The sequence below is a fragment of the Gordionus sp. m RMFG-2023 genome, chromosome 2 (genome assembly GCF_954871325.1).
Source record: "Gordionus sp. m RMFG-2023 chromosome 2, tfGorSpeb1-WG-v2, whole genome shotgun sequence".
Lineage (NCBI taxonomy): Eukaryota > Metazoa > Nematomorpha > Gordioida > Chordodea > Parachordodidae > Gordionus > Gordionus sp. m RMFG-2023.
Genome location: NC_088776.1, coordinates 16,620,671 through 16,638,806, shown reverse-complemented (window position 1 = coordinate 16,638,806; position 18,136 = coordinate 16,620,671). Strand labels below are relative to the sequence as shown.

The following is an 18,136-nucleotide window of genomic DNA, read 5'->3' as shown; positions in this document are numbered from 1 at the left end:
AGATATGTTGAGATGTTATGAATCTTTAAATGGAAAATTCTATATTTACAACGAAACAGAATTTCTAGAAGTGTTATGTATATTTGTTAAAATCTAGACTGAAATGTATTTATTTTAAAACACCATCAAAATATTTGCTATGAAAATATATTAAACAAACGTTTTGAACGATAAACTTAAGCCATCACAGAGCTTCCATACAAATTTCCCAAATTAAATGGGGATAATTAATTCATATATTGACGGAGTATTTAATTACTTTGCGAACAACACATCATCTAACTCTGTTAAGATTGATATAATACTTTATAATTTAACAGATTATGTGTACGACAAAATTAGATCTATCTCAGATACTAAAATTTTGGGCTTTAAATAATAAAAAAAACTTAGATATTTAGTACCTACTGCATAGGCGTAGCCAAGGAGGGGACAAGGGAAAATCCCCCCCCCCTTCAAAAATTTATCACTTTTTGTGAATATCATTTTAAGCTAATAAAAATATTCTCCTTAGTTCTCTTTCCACCCCCTGTCCCCTAAAAATGTATTATCAGGCTTGTTAATCAATTTTTTTAAAAAGTTCGAATCCCGATCACGCACGATTTTCGAGAAAAAAAATGATCGAAATCCAGGATCGACCTTTTATTAAAAAAAGGATCGCGATCACGATCCTTTTCTTATTAAAATTTCTGATCAATGCAAAATTAACTAATATAAAAATTAATTATATATGGTATAAATTTATTGTAATTTAATAATATAATATAAGTAAAACAATTAAAATATATTTATTTATAATTAAATTACATTTAAACAACCACATTTTTCATACATGTTTAGCTTTACTAAACAAGCGTTCCACAGGAGCGCTTGCTGGTAAAGGTGTGTTATATTCAATGTTTTTTTTTAAATTAACATAATTATTAAAAATATTCACTGAATCATCATTAGAATTTAAAAAATTATTAATGGAAAGAGCATTTTCTGACGAATTTTTCCAAAAAAAGGTATCGATCTCATTCATGCATTGAAGAATCTGCATATGGTCAACCCTGTATTATTGCGCAAAGGTTGCGTGCAACCCCCTTTTTTTTCCCGCCAATTACAAACATATACAATTCAACCATTATTCTTTCAAATGGTAAAATAATATTTTTAAATAAAATTATATGATATTTTAAATAGATTGACCACTGATTCTGATATCAAATTATTCAATATACAAGTTTGGCTCAAATAATTTAATAAAATTCAAGGTAAATTAATATTTTTATATAAAATTATGATATTTTTAATAGATTCACCACTGATTCTGATAATATGTCATTGATCCAAACTTAGTAGACAATGCGCATTTCCTGATGATAAGTGAATTAATAAAAAACTACTTTAAATGACAACATTAAACATAATCTAAGTAAAAATGATAATTAAAATTTAGGTGGAATGGTAGAAATAGAAAGAAAATGAGATAGCGTTAAAATTAAATCGGTTAATGGTAATATAAATTATGTGAGTAATGATAAAAAACTTAATAAAAATAGAGATGTTAATAATTAAAATAATGAACATAAGAATTTAGATAAATCTTCAAGTAACCAAAATACTTTTGATAATACTTTTCCTAGGTATAATTGTAGGAATGAGATAACAAAAATTACAATAGACCTAATGATAATTTTAGACAAAATTATGACAATAGATATAATTATAATTAGGAATAGGAATATGAATTACGATAATAACAATTTTAGATATTATGACAATAGTAGTAATCTTAGAAACAGTAACAATTATAACAACAGCAACTTAGAAACTATTACGATAACAACAATTATCAATCTAATAGCAAATCAAATAACTGTAGAAACAACAAATGGTGTAATAATAACCATAGGAAACAGATTCAATACGATGATCAAAATTGCAATATTTACCGATCCTATAATTACAACTCAGATAACTATGGAGAAAACAACAGGTGGCATGATAACAACGAGAAATCAAATACAATATGATGACCAGATTCAATATAACAATAACAATTGCAACATGAATATTGAAGAAATTATTGCAGACAAAGTTGACACTGCAAAAGACAATAATGAAAATGATTTTAATATCAACAACTTAACTGAGAACATGCTTAATGATAATGTTTTTATGACTACTCTAAAATTAAATGATGTTACTACAACAATGGAGGTCGATACAGGATCTAAATTCACTATCTTATCTCATGAGATGGCTATGAAAAATGGCATAAAAGAAATTAAAAAATCCAAGCAGCAACTTACAGCCTACGACGGAAACTTAATTAAGATTGAAGGGATTAACTCAAGTAAAAGTAAGTTATGAAGATATCACAAAATATTTACAAGTAGTGTTTGTAGAATCAAGAAAAAATGCTGTATTAGGACGTACACGGATTAACGCCTTCAAAAATATTTTGAACAAATTTATAGCAAATATGACACCAATTATGAAGATGAAATTAAAAACTAATTAAAGATTGTGAATCCAAATTGACCAACAAAATAATTAACAAAGCAAATGACAAATTACATTTAAGAAGAGATGCCCAACCCAAAATTATACCACCAAGACGTATACCCTATGCAAAGAGTGATCTTGTGGGCAAAGAACTTAATAGATGGATATAAGAAAAAATTATTGAGCCGATAAAAGATGTTCGATGAGAAAATCCTATAACCGTCATCTACAAAGATGATGGGTACACAGGTTTGCGCTGATTTTAAAGACACTATAAACATTTTATATACACTTCCACGAATAAATGATCTAATAGCTAAACTTTAGGGAGGAAATAAATTTACCAAAATCGATTTTAAAAATGCCTTTCTACAGATTCCGAATGATAAAAGTTGCAGAAATCTCTTGACTATATCCACACACAAGGCATACTACCAATTCACTAGATTTCCTTTTGAGCTAAAGAACTCATTTCCAATATTTCAACAAATCGTGGATCAAATATTTGGTGATATGAAATATGTCATATTTTATATTGATAATTTAATTATAACTGGAAATAACGATGAAGCTCACTTAAACAACATCAAAAAAGTGTTTGAAAAGAATATTATCGTATGGGTTAGTACCTAATTTTGCCAAAAGCTTAGTTTTAAAAACAAAGTGAGGTTCCTGGATTATGATATTGACTTCAAGGGGATTCATGCTAACCATGACAAAATTGAAGCAACAATAAATATGCCAGAACCAAAATCAGCTGCTGAATTATCAACATCTGGGAATGGTTGATTACTATAGGAAATTTTTGAACAACTTTGCAGAAATTGCTGATCCTTTATACAAAATTGTCAACAAAGAAAAATAGGCATGGAACTTAAAACACTTTAGAAGTTTTAATGATCTAAAGACGTTTATTAGTCTTCCTCCAGCTTTGACTTATATTAACCCTGAATTACCTATCGGAATTGCCGATGGAGATGTTTAGGAGCTGTATTATTTCATACTAAAAAAGACGGCTAAGAAAAACCATAGCTTTTGCGTTGAGAACCTTATTAAAATCCGAAATGAATTACACCAATATTGAGCGTGAGGCTCTCAAATTATGTTCGCTATAAAGAGATTCCAGGAATACTTAATAGGCACTAAATTTACAATAATTACTGACCATAAACTTCTAGTCCATATTTTTACCAAAGGACTTAAGGACAACAGTACTATGTCCTTAAAACATCAAAAATGGAATATAACATTAGGTTATGATTTCAACATAAAGTATAAAGCCGAAAAATATGACGTTGATCCTGATTGTCTCTCAAAATTATTATAAGTAACGATGAAGTTGTTGAAAATACCACAATTACAAACGACTTTGGGGATATACCTATTAATTTTAATAAAATACGTGACGAAATTTACAAAGATATTGAAATAACACAAGTCATCAATGATATTAAGAACAACGAGCCTATAAAAAATAAATTTATAAATACATTGAATTGGAATTAAGTAAAACAGATAACCATCCAGACGGCGAGGACGAACAGATGACCGTCTTGTTAATATGATTAGGAACAGAGAGAAATGTCCAAATATGAGACCTCAAAGATAAGATGATAACGAATATGAAATTTAAATTATACTATAAAATATAATAATTGTAGTGTTGTAAACGTTACTACAAAAAAGAAACGCCTTACCGTTACTCGTTACATCTGAAAAAAGGAACGCGTTACAGTTACTCGTTACCTTTTCAAAAAAGGAACGTGCGTTACTGACTTTTCAAAAGAGTAACGGGCTACTCGTTACTTAAAAAAATTAAATATACAAAAATAATATTTATTTTTTTCCGACAATATAAAATAAAATAAAACTATACAAAAAGAATATATAAGACCGTTTTATAAAAAAAATATTCATATATTTAATTATAATATAAATAAAATTATACAAATAAACGTAACAATTTTTTATTTATTTTTAGCAACAATTGATTTCAAAATTTTTATCAGACAAACAAGAGCGCTTAGTGCAAGACAGCTGGTTAAATAATGGGATGTTATATATAGTATTTTAATAATAAATAAAATCTATAATGAAATTCTCTGTAAAATTTTGTTATTGGATAAATCCTGGCTACGCCACTCTTTCATATTTATTTATTATTTAAACAAAGTTTTTTTAAATCACTATTTTTTATTCTTTAAATTTATTAACAATTATATTCAAACCAATAGCAATACTAAAACAAGAAATAAAAGATATAAAAAACTCAATATAATACTTTGAACCAACACCAATTTTTGTTAATTTTGGGTTTTTAATGTTGGTTTCCAGCACAATAAGTATAATCTAATTGCTTATATTGGGCTGTGTCGATCCACATATTTTCACCAATCCCATCCGATATTGCTCCAAAACTGATGCGATACTGATACCGATCCGATATTTATATTGAACCAAATGTAATTAAGAAATCAATATTTTTTATGCAAAATATCAAATTATGTATTTAATTTAATTTTTTTTATTTCTACAATTAAGACCATAATTTAAAAAACATATATTTTATAATATATGCATTTTATGTTGGTATGAATTATAAAATTGTATTTAATATATAAAATTATAGTATATTAGATTTTTTAAAATAAATACAAGAGCCTCTAGATTTTCTGGCAATAAGTTTCTTCGATATGGATCATCTATATATCCTGCTGTACTGAAGTTAAACTCAGATGATTCCACAGATAACGCATTTTGCAAAATTATCTTTGTCTTTTGTAAAATATTTCCATAATTCAGATACCATATTTAAAAATATTCTTTTATTTAAAGTATAATTAATAAAATTGGCGTTATTATTTAAAAAGATTTAAAATAATTAAAACTTTAGGTGTTCCTTTCTATTTTAATAAAAAAAACTTTTAAAATACTATATTTTAAAAAAGAATAAAATTTAAAGGATGTTGTGCATTTGCATTGTTTAAAAAAAATTATTTAGAAAATATTATAATAATGTAAAATAAATATACATATAATAATATAACAAAAAAAAGAAAAGTAAAAAGATCGGATCTGTTTTTATAAGTATCGGCCCAATCCGATATTTTTGGGAAATTCTAAATATCGGTGCCGATCTGATCCAATATTTAATATTGACATAGCTCTCCTTATATTTTAATTCCATGATTAAGCTTTTCAAAGTATTATTCTATTATTAAAGTAATATTTAAAATTTTATCTTTTTACCTTCAAATGCTTTTTTATGTTTGAACTGTTGGACATTGAGGTTGAAATATTTGTGTTGGGATATATTTTACATTTCCAAAGTGTAGACTTAGTACCATCAATTTTCTTTATTGGTTTAAAATATATTTCAAATTGGGGCCAGGGGAGAGTTATATCATCTTCATCTGAAGAAGTATGTAATATGGACATAATATTCTTAAAATAAATTATAAGAATAATAATATCATTATTAACATTTACTTTGAATTTCGATTGAATATTATTTTCGACAGAAAATTTAACAACGAGAATTTAAAATAAAAATGAAGGCAGTGGTTGATATGAATTAAAACTCGGATTAAATTATTTATATTAAATATTAAAAAATGAATAAAAGTAATTTTATAATACATTAAAATATGTTTTTCTATTTGTTGATATTTTTTAAGGAAAAATATAAATTAACGAGTAACGTTTTGCGTTACCGTTACTCAAAAAAAAGAAACGCGTTACGGTTACTCGTTACCTCTAGAAGAATGTAACAAATGGCGTTCCTTTTCAAAAAAACGACGTTACTTTTTTGATGTTACTTCACAGCACTAGAATTCAGTATAATTAAAGATTGACTTTACGAAAACAACAAAATCATAATTCCATCCAGTATGATAAAAAACATACTGCAGGCATTACATGAATCTCATTTGGGAGCAGGTAAAATCAAATCCTTAGCCAAAGATCATATGTGGTAGTCTGGTATGATTGACATAGAAATGTAAGTAATGTGACGACTGTAATATATATCAAGACAATCCTAAAAATATAGAAAAATCATGGGTTTCGGCAACCAAACCATTTGAAAGGATACACATAACATAGTTTATACGGGTCCGTTTTTCACAAAAAATTGGTTGATAATGGTCGATGCCTACAGTAAATTTCCAATTAATGTTCCTGTCATAAATATTACACCCGAAATGACAATAGAAGAAAATTTTTAAAATTATTTCGCTATTCGAAATCCCTGAAACCATAGTTATTGATAATGGTACCAACTTTACAAGGATTTTGAGAAATTTTGCAACGATTATGGTATTAAACATTTACTTACGTCTGCATACCACCAGCAGTTTAATGGACAAGTAGAACGTATGGTGAAAGGCACATATGAAAATAAATAATTATAAAGATTGTCTTAGATATTGCACTATTGAAATGCACAAAATGATGCAACAGGAGTTACACCTTCCAAAAGAATGTTCAATTGCGACATTGAATTAAATACTTATTAAAACAGTTGGAGGAAGGAGGATAGAGTAAACATACCATTATCACGCAATAGAACCTTTAATGTAGGAGATTTTGTTTTGTGCAAAATACAAGGGGATGACAAATGATGGAAAGGCATGGTCACACATAAAGAAAGTGACATGATGTTCCAAGTTAAGACAGATAAAGGTATATTAAGGAGACATTTAGATCAATTAAAGAGAATGTTATAATACATTTTTATATAATGATACTAGCTCTAAAAAATTTTTTAAGGAGGGAAGTGTGGACATAAATAAAAATACCACAAATAAATACAAAGTAATACCGATTTCTAGACCAACATGTATTAAGCAAAAACCTGCTTATTTAAAAGATTAAATAACTTAATATATAAAAAATATATATTGGACACTAAAACGCAAAAAATAAAGAGTTTGACTAAACTGCAAATGCTAAGGTAAAGTGCAAATGCCAAGCTAAATAACATAATTTTTTTAAAATTTATTTATTTATTATACCACACCATACATTTCATAAACATAATATACTAGCAAAAAATTATAAAATAAATTTATATTTTATTCAATCAAACAATCATAATATGTTCCAAAATATCCTTTTTAAGATTTCTAAGACTGGCAATATGTTTTTCATCGAAGAAAAAGCTGGTACTACATTGGTCTAAATTAACTATTGACAAAATATTTACTAGATATTCAATTAATTCTAGAAAAATTGGATTTATTTTATTTTACTTTATTGATTACATGTTTTGTCTCAATATTTTACTTTCTAACATTGATACAAAAACAAGGTAAGTAACATATTTTAATTATATTTATTTATAACATACTTAAATTATAATAAAATTTTTACCTATAAAATGTAGGCAAAAAATTGAAAATGTGAAGAAAATGGCACAAGAAAAAACTATTTTTTGTGATTTTTTAAATATTTTAAGAAATTTCTAATTTTTCTTTTATTCCTTAAACCCTTAACTTTTAAGAGAGGTTTAGGTTAGGTTTAGCAAAAACATGATCATTCAGAGACATCATTAATCATAAATAACTATCATATCAAGTTTTATTTATTAAAAAAAAAGTTGTATAATAATCTTGTTTTTGATTGAACTGTCAAGGGATGTATATTTATCAAAATTTATAAAAGTAAATCTCAAATTTAAAACATTTTATATCATATTTTATTAATACAATTATAATTATATATTCATGATTTTAGTTTAATATCATATATTTTGTTGCCAGTTTTAAATCTTAAGCATTGAATTTCAATAACTTCATTATAAAAATAAGGACTCAATATTTTCTAAAAACTAAGTAGAACATAAACTCTAAAATTATATAATAACTTTGATCTCTGAGAATTGAAATGCTGTAAAATTTCCAGAACTATTATTTAACATCCAACAAATACTTACATGGAAAGAAGGATCCTAAAATGATTTTATTTAAATCAAATATCCAAACTTTATACTTTATAAATATCAGATGTAATATTATATTTGGCTAATATATTTATTACTAAATCTGACAAATGTTTCAATTCAATGTTTCCTGATTTAATGTTAATACCTATAAAATTCCTTTATTAATGAATATAATTGTGTAATTATATTATTAACCTTGTCTTTTCTTCATTTTCATATATTTGCAACTCACCTAAGGTACAAGAAAATCTTGTATATGATTATTTTTATTATATTATATTGATAATAATATTAGGAATATACCTGTCACACTTCCCAATTTTATTTCGTAATTCTTCCAAAAATAAATTAATCCAATGATGTTTCAGCACAAAAGTGTTTGAAAGGCTTATATGTAAAGGGTGATCCATGACAAAAAATTGAACATTCATTAAATTTCTATTAATTTGGTCAATTAAATTTTGTCCTATATTTATATTAACTAATATATTTTAGAAAATAGGTGTTAAATAGTTTACAAGGAGAGTAAACATATGAGGCCCAATTTCCTTTTTTATGCTCAAAGTTTCTTATTTTAGCTGGTATGGCATAATCTACATTTTGATCAAAGTTTTCTTCTTCACTAATCACGATTTAAAAAAATCATATATGTTTACCTAGATATTTCGAAATAATTAAGTTTTTTCTTATTTTCTTGTAGTCCTTCATTTTCATCAGAATGATCACTCGCATATGATTGCAAAATATTCATTTCATTTAAAAGCGAAAAAAAAAATATCTTATTCGAAAATAGAGTGAATGATATGATATGGTTAACGATTACAAGTTTTTACAATAATTATACCATTAACTAGGGTTGGGAAAATTTTCAGAAAATTGTATCATATTGGTATCACAATTATTTTTGCATAACATAAATAATTCGATATATAAAGATAAAAATCAAAATTTTTATTAAAATATTTATGGAAGAATGTTCTCTTTTGAAATAATTAAGATCCCTGGGCAGTACCGCGAATACTTGTATCTAAGATACAAGATACAAGATCCTTTTGTATTTTGTACTCAGTATCTTATTGACATTTTTAATAAGATACTAGTATCTGTATCTAAGATCCTTTATTTTGAAAAGAATCTTGTATCTTTTTCATTTTCTTTAAAAAGATACAGATACAGATTCTTTTTAATATTCATATTTAAAACATTTACATATCACACAATTAACTTTATTTTCTTCGTGAGATCTTGCATTATTTATTTTATTTTTTCCCGCTATATTTTAAATATATTGATATCCAAAATTAGTTGAAAATTTTACATGTCACAAAGATAGATAGATTAAAAATAACAACACCAAAACTAAATAAGTAAAGGATATATTATATATGTAATATTTTTTAATTTGTAGAATGTTTAACATTCATGGTAGTGAAGATGAAATTATGGAGATAGGTTCTACTGAATCAAATCTGAATCTTAAAATTTTAGATAGAAAATTTTATAAAGTAATTCATGTGAAAAAGGACAAGGTACAAACTGAATGTATAAATTGCACTAGTAAAAAAAGTTATTAAAGGTTCAACACAAACTTTGTTAAACATATTAAAGTATATTATACATTTTTATTTTATAATTATTAACATAATAATACCTATACTTAAGTCCCTCTTAGATAATTGTTATTAAAATTTTTTATAGAAGATGGTTGATTGTCAAATTAAAATCATTTTGGATATATATTTTTTAGGGGTGTACCGATACCACTTTTTGGAGGCCGATCCGATATTAAATTGATATCGGCCGATTACCGATCCTATATCATATCTAATTTTGTATTCTGTAAAGATACCATTTTAATTTTTAATATACTTTTTATTTGTATAACATCTATAATTTAACTATACCATAACTTATGTCATTTAAATATATTATTGTTGTAATATGTGTTTTAATATAATCAACTTTTAAACAAATTCAAGAAAAACGAAGTAATATTCAAATCTACTTTTAAACAGAAAAACAAAACAAATTAATTTGAGTTCAGAAGATGTAAATGAATATTATAGAAAAGGATATATAATCGAGGATATTTTTATTTGTTACGAAATATGATTTTTTGTACATAAATTTTATCTTTTACTTTTAAGTTTTCTTTAATTAATTTTTTAATTTTTCTCTTATAATTTTTACTTTTACTTTTACTTTTATTTGATAATTAGTATTTATAGTTTATGATTATGAATAAAATTTAAAAATCTTAAAATATTTTCTCAACTACAACTTCTCAACCAACTATAACTTCTCAACCAACAATAATGGTCCGAAGACAAATCAACCAGGTTCTCCAATTCAGTCTAATTAACTCTGAAAAGATATTCTAAATAAAGGGGGATGTGATATATGAAATGACTATCGACACTAAGACAAAGGATGAAAGCAAAGAAACAATGGTATCAATATCAAAGGGCGTAATTCGAAAAAGAATAGAATTAGTCATTTGGTTAAAAGGAATTCGTCTCAAGAGATCGTTATACATACAAGTGATCGTTTTAGCTAAAAGAAATTCTTTATAATTTTTATTAAAGATACACGTTTAACTGTTATTTAAGTTGATAATATTTAGCAAAATATTAGGTTGTTGATTAACCAAAATCTTCAAGAAGAGAAATGGCTTTATTCATTAGAAAATTCATGCCGCAATCAAGCTCGTGTAGATATCGGATTTTTATTTTGGATCAAAAGATACAAGAAATCATTATCGTATAAGAGATCGAGATAAAGTCGATATCTTGACAAGCGACTAGGTAGAACAAGGGGTCAAGACCAGTAAGCAATCGTTAATCGTTGACAAATTATCGCCAATTGCTTGTCAAAACTTTAGTATAGGGTATAAAATCGATGATCTTAGAAACAAGAATTCGTGAAACAATCGTTAGTCGCAGAAGGTGGGGTCTAATCTAAGTGAAAGGGATTGTTGTGGTTGAGAAGTTGTAGTTGAGAAAATATTTTAAGATTTTAAAATTTTATTCATAATCATAAACTATAAATACTAATTATTAAATAAAAGTAAAATTATAAGAAAAAAATTAAAAAATAAAATAAAATAATATAAGAAAAATTAAAATTAAAAGATTAAAAATTATGTTCGAAAAATCATAATTTTGTTGTTTCGTTTTTCAAAAGTAGATTTGAATATTACTTCGTTTTTCTTGATTTTGTTTAAAAGTAGATTTGAATATTAAAACACATATTACAACAATTATAATGATCAGTTATAGTTTATATATTCAATTCAATTGCAATTCTAAATGTATATAAAATATTTTTATTGTTAAATCACTTTTATATAATAAGTAATAACATTAATCTATATACATAATAAGTAATTAACAATTATATTATGGAATTTGAGATAAATATTTAAAATAATATTTAACATTAATTATATCGAAGATTTTTTTTAGAAATACCAATATTTCCAATTTATCAGAGGTCAGCTTGCGGCGATAGTAACTATCAATATCACCAGATTTACTAAAAAAGATTCTGAAGAGATTATCGCACACTTTTATAAACAGAATGCGCAAAAAAAAATAACAATATGGCAGAATGTTTATTAATTAATTATTATTATTAAAAAAATACATAAAATGGATTTCGATTTTATTTATAAAAATAATAGAGTTTAGATATAACTTTTTTTTTAATTTTATAACATTTTATTTTTGTTAAAGAAGCCATTTTATATCGGATCAAATTTTATAATATTGGCCGATAACCGATATTTTAAAATGGGCTAAGTATTGGCCCAATCCGATAAAAAATATCGGCACATCCCTAATATATTTTTATATAATTATTTTAGCAAGTTCTTATTAGAGGAAATATTTAAGCTACAAATGATATATAACATTAGATAATTTTAAAAGGCTCTTAATAAAATAAATATAATAAGGTAGAATTTAACTTTATTAGTTACTTTTATTTATTTATGATATGAGAAATTACATTACAGTATTTATTTACAAAATTTAATCAATTTAAAATGCATTAAAGAAAATTTTTATGTATTTAATAATTAAATAATATAATGTTGTACATTATTTTCATATTTTTTATATATAATTAATGATTTTGCAAGAAATATTTAAAAAAAATTTGAAAAGAGATTTAAATGATATTTATATATATGATATTACGAAAGCAAGAATTAATAAATAATATTAGAAAATAAAACTAATTTAAAAAACACATAAGTATCACAAACAAGTAATGATAAATACTTATTAAAGATAATGAATAAAATAAAACTAGTATATTTTTTTAGAGATGATAATTAGCCATATACTCCGAATATAAGCTATATTTAAAACAACACAGAAAAAACCTGCAAATTCTAATAAATCCTTTGATTTAATTTTTTTTTTCTTCTTATTTGCAAATTTTCAACTCCCATTAAATATATTACTCTCCCTGTTTTAGCTATTAATGGGCAAAAACTAATATTAAAATCCCTCTTTATTATAATTAATTCATCAATAAATATGTATTAATTATTGCAAATATTCATTCTTATATGTGTATGCTATGTTCTTCACAAATAAATAATAAAAACTGTATTAATTTAAAAGTATCTTGTATTTAAGATACTCTAATTTAGTAAAAGATACAAGTATCTTTTATCTTGTATCTTTTTGATATTTAGAAAAAGATACTAATATCTGTATCTAAGATTCATTTTTTTATAAAGAATCTGTATCTGTATCTAGATTCTTTTTCCGGAGGACCTGCCCAACTCTGAGATCCCCATACTATTTACATTTGCGACCTACTTTATCATACCATTGGGGTTAAAGACCTAGAATCAGGGATCCAAACCGAACCTATACCGAAACGTTAAACCGCTAAAAACCGGTATTTTTTATCGAACCTAAATTGAACCTAAACCTCTAAAAAATTGATAAACGTCAATCATATTTGAGTGATAAATGTCAATCATATTTGATTGATAAACATCAATCATATTTGAGTAATAAACGTCCATATTTGATAGGTAAACGTCAATCATATTTGATTGATAAACGTCAATCATAATTTTTATAAACTTTAATATATTGATATTTTACAACATTTTTTTTTATTTTAAGCTTATAAACTATAATGCCTAGAAAAAAATTAAATCTAATATATAAATTATTTACATATAGTATTATAAATAACACATCAAATCTGATATCATACTGGCAAAGCCAGCTACCCAAGTTAGTGTGGAAAAATGTTTTTCAACAATTAAATTTATATTATCTCCTTATTAGTGTTGTTAAATGGCTGAGCCAAGCCGGCTTAGTCGAAAACTCAGCCAGTTTTTGAGCCAAAAATTCGGCTCGATAGCTCAAGCCAATGACTCAAGCCGATAGCTCAAGCCGATGGCTCAAGCCGATTCAAGGCTAATCCGGCTAGTCGTTTAACAACGCTAACAAATAAAAAAATTTCGAATCAATAGTCGGCTTGAGCTAAGTCATGAGCCCACTCGAGCTAAATTTGACTAAAAGCCGGCTTAAGTCAATTTTAGACTCAAAAACTAGATGAGTTTTCAGCCGTTTACCAATACTAATCTTAAATAAATTTCGGCTTGAGCCAAAATGAAGATCATAACAATTAAAAAAGGTCTACGACACTTTATCATCGGTATAGCAAACTTTTGTTTTTTTTCTACCGAAGTATAAATATGATATTGCACGAAGTATATTAAAAATCTGCAAGAGTAGGCCCGGCCAGTACCTGGTCCGAACGGGCTTTGGGCCTATATTTTAAAAAAAATCAGGTTCGGGCTGGGACAGGCCTAATATTTTTTTTAAAAATTCGGGCCTGGTGGTGCTCAGGCCTGATAAATTTTTTTATCTAAATTTATCAATTTTATGTTGAATTTTTTATGCAAAATAAAATATTTGTTTTTATTTATAGAAACTAGACGCCATATAACATATATATATCGTTTATTTAGAATTATTTATAAAAACTAATTTCTATATTTATAATAAATAGGGCCAAGCCGGTAAATTTTTTCATAAATAATTTCGGGTTCGTGCCGGGTCGGCAAAATTTATTAAAAAAATTTCGGGCCAGGCCGGGTTTCAAAAATAAGGCCCGATGCAGATCACTAAACTATATTGTAATTCCTGATGATATTAAATGTTTATTTAGACAAAACTCATTCACAAGTTTAATAATACATAAGTATTCATTTAAAAAAATGTTATATTTATTTTAAAAAAAATAAATAACATAAAAAAATAATATACCACCCGAGACGAGAGTTGCAGCATCCAGAAATTTTAAATCATTAATTGTATTTGTTTGAAATTTACTTTTTACAAAGTTAGATTTTTTATATTTTTTTATTATTAAATTTTTTATAATTATTATTTAATATTATTATAAAATAAAATCCATGCTTTTTTAGTTTATGTAAAAAAAAGTAAATAAATTCAAATAATTTATTTTTTAAAAAAAGTAGGAGAAAAGTAGTTAGAGTTACATAATTTTGTTAAAATTTATAATCTTAAACGAGATACATAGTCTTTTGTTAATTAAAACAATTTTGATTTCATAAATTTGAATCTGCATATTATTTTATTAAATCAACTAGCAATTTAATTTAGGTTTATGGCAATATGCTAATTGACTCAGCATCCGATTAGTGAATTTAATTTTTCTTAAATTTTGAGGAATATAAATATCAGTTTTAGTTTTTGTCGCTAGATTAAAAGGTTTAATTTTTCCTTGTTCAATGGTTTCTTTATTTTAATGATGGCTCATTTATTTCTATTTAATTCCTAATAATAAAATTAATTTTTATTATTTTTGGTTAATTTGTAAAACTTTGAAACTGCAGAATCCAGATTATTTTTTTCGTTTAAATATAAGACAAAATGTTACTATAAATTAGTGATGTTACTGGCCTAATTTTAAAACAGGCCTGAAAGTTTTTTAAAATTTATCCTATCCGGAACGAGTTTTTTAATTTGTTCCGAAAAGTTCGACCAGATATATAAATAATTTTTCCGCCCAGCCCGATTTTATATAAATTTAAAATTTTTTTATTGGAAAAAAAATTTTTTAAATTTTAAAATATTAGTGCTTTGTTTCTTGAAATATTTTTACAATATAGATCTCAATTTGACACAACTTAATGATAATAAGCCAAGCTCGGCCCATTTTTTTAAAAATATATCCTATCCGGAATGAGTTTTTTTAATTTGTTTCCAAAAGTCCGACCCAATATATAAATAATTTTTCCGCCCAGCCCGATTTTATATAAATTTAAAATTTTTTTATTGGAAAAAAATATTTTTTAGACAGGCCTAAAATAACATAAAAAAGTTTAATATAAATATTTTTAAAAATTATTTAGAAAAAACCACCTCTTTATATATACAAAAAAATAGATAATTTTACAAAGATGATTAAAAAAAACATAAAAGATTTCACCTCAAAGATTGTTTATTTATAAGAAAATTCTCCAAAAAATTTATCAAATGAAAATTTAAAATTCTTATTATTTTTGAGCTTCAAAAATTTTTTTTGCTTAAAAATTTGGGCGCGTGAAAATCACTAATAAATTGTAACAAAAAAAATAATATTACAATACAACAATAGCAGCATATTATTTTTTTTATTAAAAAAAACATCAAATCAATAAACTATTTTCATAATTTATTATGTTTAAAAATAAATATATATTATATTGTTTTAACATATTTAAATAAATAAATTTTGGCTTAAAATAAGATTCGAGCCAACTCTTGAGCCGGCCTGAGCCAACTCCTGAGCCGGCTTGAGCCACATCCTGAGCCGGCTTGAGCCACATCCTGAGCCGGCCCCACTGGCGGTGAGCCAAATCTTGAGCCGGCTTGAGCCAACTCCTGAGCCGACTCGAGCAAGCCAACTCAGCCAGCTCAATGAGCCGGCTTGAACCTGAGCAAATTTTTTGGCTACGACCTCGAGGTCGGAGCCGATAAAACTCGGCTTTTTAACAACACTACTCCTTATAGATGTAATTTGAGTGAGACAAATTTTGAAAATATATTAATTGTGCGGCTTAATAAAAAAAATTTAAGTAATTGTTCATATTAAAATTAATTATTGATATATTTAATTGTTATATTTATAAATTAAATATTATTTTATAATGTGCAAATAATAAAAATGAGGGTTTTTATTTTAATTATGAAATAAAATTTTTTTTTTCCTTATACATAACCCTAATGTAGGTTTGAATACAAAAGTGTTCCAACCGGTTTTTAGAGGTTCGAACCGAACCGATATTTTTATTTTTTGCGAACCGAACCTGAATCTTGAACAGTTATTTTTATCCGAACCTGTACCTAAACCGAACCGATATTCGTTTCGGTTTGGATCCCTGCCTAGAATATTACAGGATATTGAACTCTAGTGATGTATGTTTTCCTTTTGAAAAACTTAAGGATATGCTAAAATACTATGAATTAATGAGTGGAAATTTAACATTTTGAAGGATGAAGATTTTTTTCAATTAACTTCTATTTTTACTAAACTATAAATTTATATGTCATATTATAAAATTTAATAAACGTTAATCATATGTTTTTTTTGGACGATAAATTCAAAGCTGTTACAGATCTTCCATACAAATTTCCCAAGCTACATGGGGATATTAATAAAGTATATATTGACCAAGTACTTAATTACTTTGCAAACAGCACATCATCTGACTCTGTTAAGATTAATATTTTACTTTATAATTCAACAGATAGTAAAATTAGATCTTTATGCACAAATATTGATTTTTTGGATTTTAATAAAGTTATTAGTAAATTAAGGTGTATAGTACCATACTAAAATATTAGCGACTCTATTAACAATTTTTTAAGCGCAACTCAATGAATTGATGAATATTTTTTAAACTGGTCTCTAAGGTTGTCTAAACTCAGTGGCTATACTAACGATGAACGCATAAAAGAAAAACTTAGGGAATCTAGCTTAAACGATAACATTAAACGTAAATTAAACAAAAATGTTAATATAACTTTAGATAAAATGCTATAATTAGGTAGAAAATTTGATAGCATTCATATTAATCCAGCTAATGATATTGTAAATTATGTAGACAATGATAAAAAGTTTAATATAAGAATTCAGATAGATCTTCACATAATAATTTTGATACTGAACAAGGGAGAAAAGTGTTCAATTTAGAATAATTTAAATATATCGTCTTTATTTGAAAGTATTAATCCAGAATAATTTATTATATAAAAATAGAATCGAATATAAGAAAAACAAGTGATACAATTAAAAACGTTTTCACAAAATCTCAATATATATATCTATCGTAAATCAATTTATGGTCAATCAATTGTGGCTCAAGGCTTCGTATAAAAATACAATATAATATTAAGTGAATCTTTTTTAATATGATTAATATGCAACATGCACCTCCTCCAAAAAAAAACAAACAACAAAAAAAAAATATATAAACTAAAATTTATAATATAGGGAATAGGGGCTCGCTTGGCATGCGGGAGGTAATTTAGATTTACTTATAAGAAGAAAATAATAACAATAATGCAAAAGGAGCTATAACAAACTTTGACCTTAACAAAAAAAATATGGTTTGGTTAGTCAAAATGGGAAAACATAGGTTAATAATGAGGGAAC

General features: G+C 25.4%; 2 protein-coding genes across 4 annotated transcripts; one reads left to right on the top strand and one right to left on the bottom strand.

Annotated features, from left to right (window-relative positions):
- The first annotated feature begins 1,728 nt into the window (after positions 1 to 1,728).
- On the top strand, positions 1,729 to 2,663 carry LOC135924121 (putative uncharacterized protein DDB_G0282499). The gene is made up of 2 exons (XM_065459168.1): positions 1,729 to 2,347; positions 2,512 to 2,663. Exons 1-2 carry the CDS (start codon positions 1,729 to 1,731, stop codon positions 2,661 to 2,663), a joined length of 771 nt encoding a protein of 256 aa, XP_065315240.1.
- Positions 2,664 to 8,141: 5,478 nt separating this feature from the next.
- LOC135924813 (U6 snRNA phosphodiesterase 1-like) lies at positions 8,142 to 9,220 on the bottom strand. 3 transcript variants are annotated; one of them, XM_065459931.1, is made up of 7 exons: positions 9,094 to 9,220; positions 8,956 to 9,059; positions 8,741 to 8,918; positions 8,633 to 8,686; positions 8,485 to 8,593; positions 8,360 to 8,443; positions 8,142 to 8,316 (listed from the first exon to the last, which is right to left on the bottom strand). In XM_065459931.1, the coding sequence occupies exons 1-7, from the start codon at positions 9,186 to 9,188 to the stop codon at positions 8,218 to 8,220; spliced, it is 723 nt and encodes a 240-aa protein (XP_065316003.1). In that variant the 5' UTR covers positions 9,189 to 9,220; the 3' UTR covers positions 8,142 to 8,217. The 3 variants fall into 3 exon arrangements, with proteins under 3 accessions (XP_065316003.1, XP_065316004.1, XP_065316005.1); XM_065459932.1 differs by having other exon boundaries at positions 8,956 to 9,054; XM_065459933.1 differs by having other exon boundaries at positions 8,956 to 9,030.
- Between the last annotated feature and the right edge of the window lie 8,916 nt (positions 9,221 to 18,136).

Excerpts from the sequence above, each read along its gene's own strand:
- LOC135924121 (XM_065459168.1), top strand. The coding sequence starts at position 1,729 with ATGAATTACGATAATAACAATTTTAGATATTATGACAATAGTAGTAAT. Across the intron at positions 2,348-2,511 it reads AGGGATTAACTCAAGTAAAA|ATTGTGAATCCAAATTGACC; the intron begins GTAAGTTATGAA and ends AACTAATTAAAG.
- LOC135924813 (XM_065459931.1), bottom strand. The coding sequence starts at position 9,188 with ATGAATATTTTGCAATCATATGCGAGTGATCATTCTGATGAAAATGAA. Across the intron at positions 8,594-8,632 it reads GAAAATGAAGAAAAGACAAG|GAATTTTATAGGTATTAACA; the intron begins GTTAATAATATA and ends TCATTAATAAAG. Across the intron at positions 8,444-8,484 it reads TTACATCTGATATTTATAAA|GATCCTTCTTTCCATGTAAG; the intron begins GTATAAAGTTTG and ends AAATCATTTTAG.